The sequence below is a fragment of the Heteronotia binoei genome, chromosome 2 (genome assembly GCF_032191835.1).
Source record: "Heteronotia binoei isolate CCM8104 ecotype False Entrance Well chromosome 2, APGP_CSIRO_Hbin_v1, whole genome shotgun sequence".
Lineage (NCBI taxonomy): Eukaryota > Metazoa > Chordata > Lepidosauria > Squamata > Gekkonidae > Heteronotia > Heteronotia binoei.
Window position 1 is genome coordinate 44008496 of NC_083224.1, and position 12360 is coordinate 44020855.

The 12360-nt window shown below is 47.5% G+C and overlaps 1 protein-coding gene across 1 annotated transcript; it reads left to right on the plus strand.

Annotated features, from left to right (window-relative positions):
- Window positions 1-1346: 1346 nt before the first annotated feature.
- On the plus strand, window positions 1347-8383 carry SYS1 (SYS1 golgi trafficking protein). Its single transcript, XM_060230901.1, has 4 exons — window positions 1347-1774; window positions 3544-3813; window positions 4714-4781; window positions 6758-8383. The coding sequence occupies exons 2-4, from the start codon at window positions 3652-3654 to the stop codon at window positions 6996-6998; spliced, it is 471 nt and encodes a 156-aa protein (XP_060086884.1). The 5' UTR covers window positions 1347-1774; window positions 3544-3651; the 3' UTR covers window positions 6999-8383.
- Window positions 8384-12360: the final 3977 nt, after the last annotated feature.

The window sequence follows — 12360 nt, forward strand, 5'->3', positions numbered from 1 at the left end:
CGGCTGCCTTCAGCTTTTCTCAGGGCATTTTTTTGTAGCAGGAACTCCTTTGCATATTAGGCCACACACCCCTGATGTAGTCAATCCTCCCTCCAAGAGCTTACAGTAGGCCCTGTACTAACAGCCCTGTAAACTCTTGGAGGATTGGCTACATCAGGGGTGTGTGGCATAATATACAAAAGAGTTCCTGTGACAAAAAAAGCTCTAGTATTATTGTCTTTTCCAGTGACTCTTGTCTTCTCACCCTGTTAATATCCCCAACTGAAGACAGTGGCAATTTAAACATCTGGATATTCTACGACCCCCTGCATCTCCACAATGCGTGCAGTTGCAGAGAATACTGATATTCCTGATGGTGTATTTCAACGTCTAGATTAATTCAAAGCCAAGCAGTCCCTGGCACATTAAACGTGAGTGCTACAGGGGCCACTTAGCAGCACCAATAATAATGTCTTGATTAATCCTTTGAATTAATCTTGTTTTAAAACGCTTTCACTTTGTAACTTCTCTCCCTGCCTTTTCGCTGTTTGCAACCTGAAATATAAATGTATCTGCTAAATGAATGTACGAATGCTGGAGCGATTTCATTTTAACAAGCTAAATGAGGCATCTAATTGAAACCGGAAATTTATATATGTATATCAGAACTCTAGGATCGAGGATAATGTTGGCATGAAGGACTAGGGTTGCCAAGTCCAATTCAAGAAATATCTGGGGACTTTGGGGGTGGAGCCAGGAGACTTTGGGGGTGGAGCCAGGAACAAGAGTGTGACAAGCATAATTGAACTCCAAGAGAGTTCTGGCCATCACATTTAAAGGGACAGCACACCTTTTTAAATGACTTCCTTCCATAGGAAATAATGAAGGATAAGGGCACCTTCTTTTGGGGCTCATAGAATTGGACCCCCTGGTCCAATCGTTTTGAAATTTGGGGGATACTTTGGGGAGGGGCACTAGATACTATATTGAAAATTTGGTGCCTCTACCTCAAAAAACAGCTCCCCCAGAGCCCCCGAAACCTCCAAATCAATTCCCCATTATACCCTATGAGAATCGATCTTCACATAGGGAATAATGAAGACGTTTCCCTCTTCACACACACACACACCCCGCCGCCGCCGCCCCCCCCCCCCCCCCGTTTCTGGCAAATCTGATGCAGGGGACTGGCCTCTCTACTCACGAGTTGCTGCCAGCTTCTCACAGCAACACAGGCACACCAGCTGGGCACTTTATGGCATGGAATAGGAAGCCGGCAAAACTCACTCACTCCGGAGGTGCAAAGGCACATGGTCCTTTGGAGGCGGGGCTGGACTCCCCTCCCTTCACCGGCCAGCTGACTGGGGGCAGGAAGCAGCCTGAGAAAACGGAAGAGCTCTGGCTGCTGCGATAGGGGCTGGGTGGGAAGGGCTGCCATTCTCCCCCACTCCTGCTTTGGATTTGGGAAGCCTATGAAGGACCCCCACAACGACGCTCTAGGATCCAGATTTGATTTCTCGTTGCCCTTCCTGACAGGAAATTCTTACACTGACTCATAGTCAGATGCCCGGCGGCTTCACAGAGCCTGAGCCTCCTAGCGAATACAACTTCCGGTCTCATAGGTGCCTTTCTAGGCGCAGAACGCTTTCTGTCTGGCCGCTTGTAGTGGCGGTGGAGACATCGCCACTCTGTCTCTATGGTTGAGCTAGATTCTGTTCTAGGCAGCTGGGTGCCGGCTCGGTGACCGACCCAAGGGAATCAGCTGCTGACTGCGGAGACGGGCCTGACCGGGATTGAGGTACCGTATTTGGGGTTTGAAATTAGGCCTGGCTCAAGGTGCGGTCCGGTCTGGTCCGGGGGGTGGTGGCAGAAGCTTGGAGCTCAGTGAGGAAGTTAGTGGAGTATTTGGGAGTTCGGTACTGGAGTAGCTTGTAGGGAGGAGGAGCTGCGCTCTTGGAAATGGGGTCGAGGGGTGAGAGCAGTGCGTGTTTTTGCCTGGCAGAGCTCTTGTATCTTTAAACTGCTTCGTTCAGGGCGGCAAATCAACAGGTGCAGTTTTCCCTACTGTATGGTGATGTATGGATGAGGAAAGCCATATCCGATCAAGGCACAGCAGCTCTTGCTGGGAATACTGATGGCTGTAGGAGTTTGTATGGAATGGAACAGAGTGGCTTAGAGAATAAGCTCTGATCCTGGAAGTTATTGAAAAGAACCCTCGTGCCATCCGGATCCACTTGGTGGCCTGACAGCCCCTTTTTCTCAGCCTCATCTCCCTCCCCACTACCAGCTCCAATGTGAGGGTCATGCCAGAGTTCACAATTACACATGATGTCCTTCACAGTTAGGGGTAACTTTGAACATTGCAAAATGCTTGTGTAAAAAGCAGTGTGTACAATTTCTGCATAAAAGTGGAAATATACATTTATACATACACAGGATTTGTACTAATTCCTGTGTGGTGCTGTCTTCTTTGTAGGAACTCTGTGCTGTATGAGATCACCCCAAATGGGAATCTGACCTTTGCTGTCAGAGTTCCAGTACTGCAGTTATCTGCTGCATTGCTCTTCTAACGACATAAAGTTTCCACGAGCGCCTTTTGTAACTGAGATAAGAAAAACGTGGTATACCCATGAGCATTATTAAATTGGGGGGAGGGGTAGCTTTGGGATTCCCCATGGATAAAGAATGGCCTTAGAAGTAGAGATATTGCTTTAAATCCCTCATGCAAGGAAGGGCACATGTGATCCTTAAGTGAGTCACCCTCCTCCATCATTATGATTATGCTGGGGACAAACAGTAAATTACAACTGCTTTTCTCATTCCCTGTTTGTGAACTTTCAGAGGCACCTAATTGGCCACTCTTGGACACAGAAAGTTTAGGTAGACGGATCCTTGGTCTGAATCTAGAATGTCATTTCTTATATTCTATGCCTATGGAGTGGGATCCCATTGGGATATCAGTTCTATTAATTCTAATGGCTGCTTTATGTGAGCAAAATATATCCTGACCTGTGCACAATCTCTGGGCTTTAAAAAGACCTTTAAAAAATCATTTGTTCCGCATCCAGGCAGTATCATTGGCTCCCTTCTGTGTAGCATCATTGCCTTCCATGCAACGTAGTGGAAGTGTCACTTCTCCTATCCTGTCTCTATTCATACTTGCTTTCTCATGAGGCCTGAGGTCTTGCTGCCTCCAAGGAATGCTGAAGGATGTGAATGATAGCACCACTCTTGAGTATTGATCACGAGCAGACTGGAAAGTTAAAATACCACTGAAGCATGGCAAGCTGAGTAGCCCTTGGAGCACTAAAAGCCAGTGCTGTAGGGGCCACTCAGCAGCCCCAACAGACATTAGCTTATCCTTTACATTTTCTCATAAATGAATGGCACTGTGGCAAGGAGCAATATGCGAGATGACACTGATTATCATTGCTACCACAGCCCCCAAGGCCCCATCAGGGTATTTCCTAGTAAATTAAACGCCCACTCTGCTCCCTGGTATGGATAGTAGGTAGCTGATGATCCCTTTCTCTGTAATGACTTATTTTGGCTTGGATTCCCTTTCAGGTGCTGATAGCCTTACTCCATGCTGTCTCTTGGCACTGACATATGCAGTTGGAGCATTAGGATATTACTGGCTTGTCTGTAAGCAGCCAACTGACTTCTCCTTGAGGAATGGCTCCCCAGTTCCGCAGCTATGTCTGGGATCCTGTTCTCATCCTCTCCCAAATCGTGCTCATGCAGGCCATTTACTACAGCTCTCTGGGCCTTTGGTTGGCACTGGTGGACAGCCTGCTACGGAGCAGCCCATCCCTTGACCAGATCTTCAGTTACGAGGTAGGCACTTAGCATGGGACAGGGATGAGTAGAAGTCCTAATCATTAAACTTGAACAGGGTGGTGGTGAGGAGAATGACAAAATTCTGAAAGTCAGCACTGCCACCAAACAGGATTGTAGTCACCTTTGGATTCCAGGATTTCTCAGATGTTTTCCTTAAAGTTATGGGCATGCTCCAGATTTTGTGCTTGCCCATCTCAATGCAAAAGAGGCCCCTGCATTTCTGTCACTCTGCAGAAGGTACGAAACAGAAATGTTCAGGGAGGCATTTTGTATAGGGACTGGGGTGTCCACGCTTTAAACAGAAAGAGACTTTGCTTGTTAAGAGCTAGAGTTCAGGTCCTCCTTGGATAACTGAACCATGCTGCAACTTTTCTAAAATGTTTGCAATACCATTGTCTGTATCTATGTTCCCTAGGATTTATTTGATTTGGTTGCTTTGTTATGTTTGTTTAAATTATAAAAAACAAACACTGTGATATACTGGCTTGACAACATCTAGTAAAACTTTTGAAATTCATGTAAGAGTTTTATGCACATTATGAAGAAGTACAATTTTAACATGTTACAAAAAAGGTGAGTCTTCATAATGTGCATAAAAGTCTTATATGAATTTCAAAAATGTTACTAAATGTTGTCAAGCCAGTATATCACTGTCTTTGTTTTTTTCACATTATTTTTCATATTAACGGTGATCCCAGTTTGTTGGTTTTTCTGTATAAATTTAAAAGCTGCATTCTTAGAAGAAGAATTTGCTAGAGTTTTTTTTCCCCTGCCTTGAACTCAAATGCATTTGATTTTATGAGCAGGGTGCATGGAAGGAGGAGGCTTGTACTTTACAGATCTTGAACTGATTTCCGGTTTATCTACATGGCTTCTTGTCTTTGTAACCCTACATAGATCTTGGGATTCTCCACACCCCCAGGGAGAGTTTCTATGATGGCATTTGTCCTAAATGCACTAACCTGGTAAGTCTGTATCTCTGGCATTTCTAAGCACTGTCTCGTTTTCCTAAGAACAGATACATTATTAAAGGGATGAAGTAACAAGACTGGTAATCAGCTGGAGACATGGTTGGCTCCTTGGTTGCAAAAACCCATCCCCAGTGCTCTCTGCCCTACCGTATAGAAAGCATTATTCAGAATAGCAGTTTGCATGACCGACTGAGGAAGATAATCACTGACAAAGATAATAACAAGAAAATTCAGAACAGTGACAATTAATTGCACATTTATTCAAAATCCAAATAAAAAATTGTAGTTTATTCAACAAAAATGATGAACTTGATGCCATGACACCAGCTTTTCAGAGTCCGATAGTAAGAATCTTAAGTACATTTGGTAACTAGTTCATTGTTCAGTACATTTTTAATGCTATGGATGGCTTGATGAAGTGATACAAGTTTCCCAAGGGCTGGGTTAAAGTCACTCCACAGGAATCTTAAATCACCATATTCAGTAAGCTGGAATTGATTTCTTTGCTTGGAGAGAAGTTGGATGACCACACTGAAATCACATTCCATCAAATATGATGTTGGAAACACAACAAGGAGCTTCTTAACCACATGGCAGGATACAGTTAGAAATTTCCTTCTGTAACACAAACTCTTAGTATGATTTCTTAGATTTGGCATCTGCTCAATATCATTTTGTAGATCAGTTATTTCCTCCACTACTTCAACTTCCTCAGTATCTTAAAAATGGATTTATCATCCAATCTGGAATTTCCACTGATAGAAAACCCTCAGATCGCTCAGACATGCTTTGGATGAAGCATATCCAAAGAGTCACAAAAGACTTGTAGATCATCATCTTGTATCCCACTTTTCTCTGTTAAACTCAGACAGGCTCAGAAATTAGGATAACTACAGCAGTCCATATTGCATTTGAATAGAGTTAACTTTAAACTAAACATAAAGATGACAGACTTGGCCTTAGTAAGACTGACCTTATTTCCTTGCCAACTGCAAATTCATTTCACTAAATTTTGCAAATAGTTCTGATAAGCAAGTGGTGTCATGCCTAACCTCTTTGAGTTCATCACTGAGCAAAACATTCGTGTCTTCACAAAACTCCAGAACAGTGTCAAAAAGTCATTTCACAGTTGCCAACAAAATTCATTATGAAGCAGTAAGTTCAAGATCTTTATCATTTTCAACACAAAGCTCCCAGAGTCATCGTTAGTTGAGAGCATGGACTTTAATTTTATTCACTGAAGCAATGATGGTAGGTAATGACTTCTGCAGACAATCAGTGAGTTTTTTTGCAACCAGATGTTGGTGACGAATGACACTGGGAATGATAAAGACATTTGGCACTGCTTTTTTCAACTAAACAACACACCCATGGGAGTGACCAGTTATTGATGGTGCTCCATCAGTTGCATAAGCAAGTATGTTAGTAAGCAACATTTCCTTGTCTCTGAAGAACTGCTCAACAACACAAAATATTGATTCCCTTTTAGTATCTGTAGTTAATTGCCTAAGATGTGGGAGAGGTGTCATACCTAAAACTCAGTCAGAAGAAGTAACTAAACTTGCCAAATGAAAAATTTCCCTAATTTGCTTAAAATCACTATCATCTAAATAAGAAGCTGTAGCTCTAGTGTGGTGGTGATATGGTAACTTCTGGCTCTTAAAAACTAACTGGGGGTGGGGAGCAGTGTAAGATTGGACTGTTAGTAGAAGATAAATGCAATGAGTTTGCTCCAACCAGCAGGTGATAAAGGGAGGAAGGGTCCTCTTTGATGAGCTAACAGGGCTATGCTGGGAATTATGAGAGCTGTATGGACCAAAGACATGGGATGGTTTCTATGGTAAGAAGAGGAATTGAATGAGGCTGGGTGGATCCAAGCTAGTAATTTCAGACAACTGCTTTCTTGAGTTCCTTGTCTGAATGTTGTGTTTCAGATAGAATAATTCATTTCCCTCCCTCCCCTTTCACAGTGCTGTGGGCTTATTATATTTCATCCGGCGTGGAAAGCAGTGCTTGGATTTCACAGTCACCATTCACTTTTTCCACCTGCTGGGCTGCTGGATTTACAACAGCCGCTTTCCCACTGCTCTGACCTGGTGGCTCATACATGCTGTGTGCACAGCGCTTATGGCTGTGATTGGGGAATACCTCTGTATGAGAACTGAAATGAAGGAAATCCCATTAAATTCAATCCCCAAATCCAATGTATAGATGTCCTGGCTCTTCCGGTCGGCTTCTACATCTTGGTACTAACGTGTGGCACATGAGGTTACAGCGAAGGAAAGTAAGCAGAGCTGTGCTAACTTTTTAAAGATAGCAGTGTCTGCAAGAATGAAGTTTTGTGGATCCCCCTGAACAAGATGAACAAAGCCAATGTTTCATTTTGACGAGGCCCACCTTATCACCCATATGAGAGGACATGCCTTTTTGGCTCATGGCACAGATCAGATTCAGTTCTGGAAAACAACATTTAAAGGTAAAAACAGAAGCTGGACGTCTTTTGAGCATTGTGGACCAGGTTGTGGCAATCAGCGCTTTCCTTTTTCTGCAATAAGGATGTAACCTTCTGGAGATCTCTGTAGACATCAAGCAGTGAATTTTTCTGAATTAATTCTTTGTTCCTCCTGAACACCCAATATCCGATTGTCGCTGGCCTTCTTGCTTTAAAAACTGAGGGGATAAAACAGTTCTGGACGATGTGCTGCCATACTTCAAAGTCAGCGAGCTGTGATCCCGGACCCCTTGAGTTCTTGTGCAACTCAAACACAGGCAAAGAAGGACATGACTCTGTTTGTTTGAACTAAATAATTTTTTAAAAGAGTAATAATAGAAACTTATTTTTCCATCAGAGTATTATTCTATAGCTCACTGGTTGGACACGGTTATACTGTTGCTTTGTGCATCACCAGGGAGAAAAGGGAGCAGCCAGAAAGGCATACCATTTGAAAAGCAGTGCTTTTCCCCAACTTCACACAGTGAACAGTATGAGACAGAATGAACAGCCAGTCGCAAGGCTGAAGGTGGAGGGGTAACTATCTCTCATTACAAGCTAGAAGCTAGATACACTTCAGATGAGCCTCTGCAACGTGCATTACCATGGAGATGCAAACCTTTTCTCTGATGATCAGCTTTTGCTCTTTATAACCAAGGACCCATGTTGTTCTGTGTTACAGGGAGAGTTAACTGGTGTCTTCATAGTACCACCATTTGCTTTGTATACAGCATCAGTAGTCCCCAATGGATGGAGGCTTAAACAGCTACATGTTGGCCCACGTAACATGCAGCCACAGGAAGGCTGGTCAGTATCGGGCCCAGGTATTAGTGGAGCCGTCTGGCCTTTTAACTATGAACACTGTTTCATTGGAGTCATATCACTGAGATTTCATTTGTATCTAAATATTTGTGAACACTATTGGTTTGTATAAGTTATACTGGTAAATTAATACTCGGTTTGTAAAAGCTGGAGGGATAATTTTGCGAAAAGGAATTTGATAAATTGTCTCAAAACTTTCTGAGGGGTTTCTGTACATACTCTGTCGCTGGCAACCCTTCGCACATAGTTCTTGGCCTAGATTAAATATTTGCTCCACCTTGCATTGGGAAGAAGGCTGCTGTTTTCTTGCCCTGGTGTTACAGTCAGGTGAACACATCTGAATCAAAATTCACCTCTCTCAAGGTTTGATCAGACACATACAGTATACCCATTTTTCCCAGCAGGTGGCACTGTTTTCATCTTGGTAATGTTTTCCAAAGACTCCCAAGCCCCATACTAAACTTTGTTTTAACAAATCTGTTTGTGGTTTATAATGCAGCATACTATGAAAGCCCATCCCTCTTGAATAGCCCACAATAGCATCCCTGTGACAGTGTGTAGTAGATAGGCTGATAGACAGTGCTGGGGAGGAGTCAGTGGTCATTAGGGTGACCATAATGTCTGAAGGCCAGCCAGGGACAACCGGGGGGGGGGGGAGGCAGGGGTGCGTGCGTGCGGAGCGCGCGCGCGCCGCCGGAAACAGGAAGTGACGTCACTTCCTGTGACATCATTTTCCCCGCGTCACCTGCCGGAAACGGGAAGTGACATCACTTCCTGTGACATCATTTCCCCCAAATGACATCATTTTCCCCAAATGCCACTGCCGGAAACAGGAAGTGACTTCACAGCACTTCCTGTGACGTCCCCAAAAATCCCCCAAATATCACCGCCGGAAACAATTTTGTTCTCAAATCCTGTATATGCTTCATCAGTATATGGGATAAGGCACTTTCTCAACTGTGCTGCATAATGCAGCCTATTTATTTTGTCCTGTTGGCTCTGTTGGCTCTATCTGCGCCACCTTCATCACTTTCGGGGTGTGGATCCCCCAGTGGGGTGGTCTCCTGACTCCCTCCGCTGACTGTTTCTGATAGCCCTGCGCCCCCTCTTTCATTTGATATGTGTCCCGTGCGGGTGCCACCCTCCCGCCGGGAGATGCCGCAAAATGAGCCCCCTTGAGGCTTATGGCGGCAGGGCTCGGGGGAAGCGAGCTAGACTGCTGTTCTTTTGAGGGGTTATAGAGTGTTTCGAGCCCGTCCCTGTGGCATCGGTCCCATCGTTGTGGGACCCAGGGGGCCGGCGCAGCGGCACGCTGAAGCAGCCTGTCACTAATAACACAGGTCGAGATGCAGGACAGGAACCTGGAAGTGACCGACAGGCTGCTTCAGCGTGCCGCGGGCCTTTCCGACGCCCTCCCGGGCGGAGGAGGACGGGGGGGTTTCCAGCCCCGGGAAGCGTCGGAAAGGCCCGCGGGGGTCGCTGGAGGACCTCCAGTGACCCCCGCGGGCTTTTCCGACGCCCTCCCGGGCGGAGGAGGACGGGGGGGTGGGGGTTTCCAGCCCCGGGAAGCGTCGGAAAGGCCCGTGGGGGTCGCTGGAGGGCCTCCAGCGACCCCCGCGGGCCTTTCCGACGCCCTCCCGGGGGGAGGAGGACGGGGGGGTGGGGGTTTCCAGCCCCGGGAAGCCTCGGAAAGGCCCGCGGGGGTCGCTGGAGGGCCTCCAGCGACCCCCGCGGGCCTTTCCAACGCCCTCCCGGGGGGAGGAGGACGGGGGGTGGGCCTTTCCGACGCCCTCCTGGGGGGAGGAGGACGGGGGTGGGGGTTTCCAGCCCCGGGAAGCGTCGGGAAGGCCCGCGGGGGTCGCTGGAGGGCCTCCAGCGACCCCCGCGGGCCTTTCCGACGCCCTCCCGGGCAGAGGAGGACGGGGGGGGGTTTCCAGCCCCGGGAAGCGTCGGAAAGGCCCGCGGGGGTCGCTGGAGGGCCTCCAGCGACCCCCGCGGGCCTTTCCGACGCCCTCCCGGGGGGAGGAGGACAGGGGGTGGGGGTTTCCAGCCCCGGGAAGCCTCGGAAAGGCCCGCGGGGGTCGCTGGAGGGCCTCCAGCGACCCCCGCGGGCCTTTCCGACGCCCTCCCGGGGGGAGGAGGACGGGGGGTGGGGGTTTCCAGCCCCGGGAAGCCTCGGAAAGGCCCGCGGGGGTCGCTGGAGGGCCTCCAGCGACCCCCGCGGGCCTTTCCGACGCCCTCCCGGGCGGAGGAGGACGGGGGGTGGGGGTTTCCAGCCCCGGGAAGCCTCGGAAAGGCCCGCGGGGGTTGCTGGAGGGCCTCCAGCGACCCCCGCGGGCCTTTCCGACGCCCTCCCGGGCCTCCGCCGCCACCGCCCGGCCCCGTGCGCAGGCGGGGAAGGCGGCGAGTGAGGGAGGGAGCGTCCCTGCGCGTACGCAGGGCGATCTGCGCACGCGCAGGGTCGCTCCCTCCCTCACTCGCCGCCTTCCCCGCCCGGGCGCGCGGCCCCCGGCTCTCTGGCTGGCTAAACCGGGACCTCTTAATGGTCCCGGTATACCCAGCCCGGGAGCCGGGAATTGGGGGCCAGAACCGGGAAAGTCCCGGGAGACCGGGACGGTCTGGCCACCCTAGTGGTCATGGTGTATGTTGGCACCAACGATGTGGGGAAATGCAGTCGTGAGGTCCTGGAGGAAAAATTTAGGCTGCTAGGCGGGAGACTTAAGGCCAGGACCTCCAAGGTAGCCTTCTCAGAAGTGCTACTTGTTCCACGTGCAGGGCTGGAGAGACAGGCACAAATTAGAAGTCTCAATGTGTGGATGAGACGATGGTGTAAGGACGAAGGGTTTAAGTTTGTTAGGCACTGGGATGCTTTCTGGAACAAGCGGGAGCTGTACAAAAGAGACGGTCTCCACTTGTCCCCAGATGGAACCAGGCTGCTGGCGCTTAAAATCAAAAAGGTGGCAGAGCAGTTTTAAAACTAAATCTTGGGGGAAAGCCAACAGGAGATGAAATGTCTCTGGTTCGGGAGGACTCATCTCAAAGAGATGAAGGGTTAGCTGTTACTTTTCTACCGGGTAATAGATCAGAGTTGTCCACTGAGTTGGTGACAAACGGTATGGACTGTCTGCCAAAGTCTCGAGGCAGCAGGAGAAAGGTTGCGGGCCTAGCTTGCCTGGGAAATTATAGATGTTTGTATGCAAATGCAAGAAGTGTTCGAAGTAAAATTGGTGAGTTGGAATGTTTAGTGTTGGGAGAAAACATAGACATTGTGGGAATTTCAGAAACTTGGTGGAATGAGGAGAATCAGTGGGACATGGCGATTCCTGGATATAAGTTATATAGGAAGGATAGGGAGGGAAGGGTTGGAGGTGGGGTGGCTCTGTATGTCACAGAGGGTATACGGTCCAGCAAGACTGAGGTAAGAGAATTAGATTCCCTTCTAGAAATGCTTTGGGTTGAAATAGAGGGCCTAAAAGGAAATTTAACTATGGGAGTTTATCACCCACCAAATCAAAAAACAGAGGACGATTATAATATGATGGAAGGATTAAAGATAGCGGCTAAATGTAAAAACTGTGTCGCAATAGGTGATTTTAACTACCCGCAGATTGATTGGGTCGATATGTATTCTGGTCGAGAGAAAGAGATTGAGTTTCTTGATGCTCTCAATGACTGTGCTATGGAGCAGATGGTCTCAGAACCTACCAGGGGTGGGGCGATCCTGGATTTGGTCCTAAGTAATGCCCAAGACTTGGTGAGAGATGTAAAAGTGATCGCACCGCTTGGGAGCAGTGACCATAATGGTATTGATTTCATCATTTGTATAAATAGAGAGTTGCCCCAAAAGACCAGCACAACCATGTTTAACTTTAAAAGGGGTAAATTTTCTGAGATGAGGAGGCATGTGAAGAGGAAACTGAAAGGAAAGGTAAATTCGGTCAAAACCCTTGGGGAAGCTTGGAGGCTATTTAAAACTACAGTCCTAGAAGCTCAGATAAAATATATACCACAAGTTAGGAAAGGCACAAACAGGCATAAGAAAAGGCCTGCATGGTTAACAAACAAAGTAATGGAAGCTATAAAAGGTAAGAAGGACTCCTTTAAGCAGTGGAAAGCTAGTCCAAGTGAGATTAATAAAAGGGAACACAGGCTGTGGCAAATCAAATGCAAGACAGTGATCAGGCAGGCAAAAAGGGACTATGAGCATATTGCAAAAAACATAAAGACCAACAATAAAAAATGTCTTCAAATATATTAGAA

Bases quoted from the DNA above. Each gene is read 5' to 3' on its own strand.
- SYS1 (XM_060230901.1), top strand. From the start codon at position 3,652: ATGGCTCCCCAGTTCCGCAGCTATGTCTGGGATCCTGTTCTCATCCTC. The intron at 3,814-4,713 runs GTAGGCACTTAG...AACCCTACATAG, and splicing joins ACCAGATCTTCAGTTACGAG to ATCTTGGGATTCTCCACACC. The intron at 4,782-6,757 runs GTAAGTCTGTAT...CCCCTTTCACAG, and splicing joins GTCCTAAATGCACTAACCTG to TGCTGTGGGCTTATTATATT.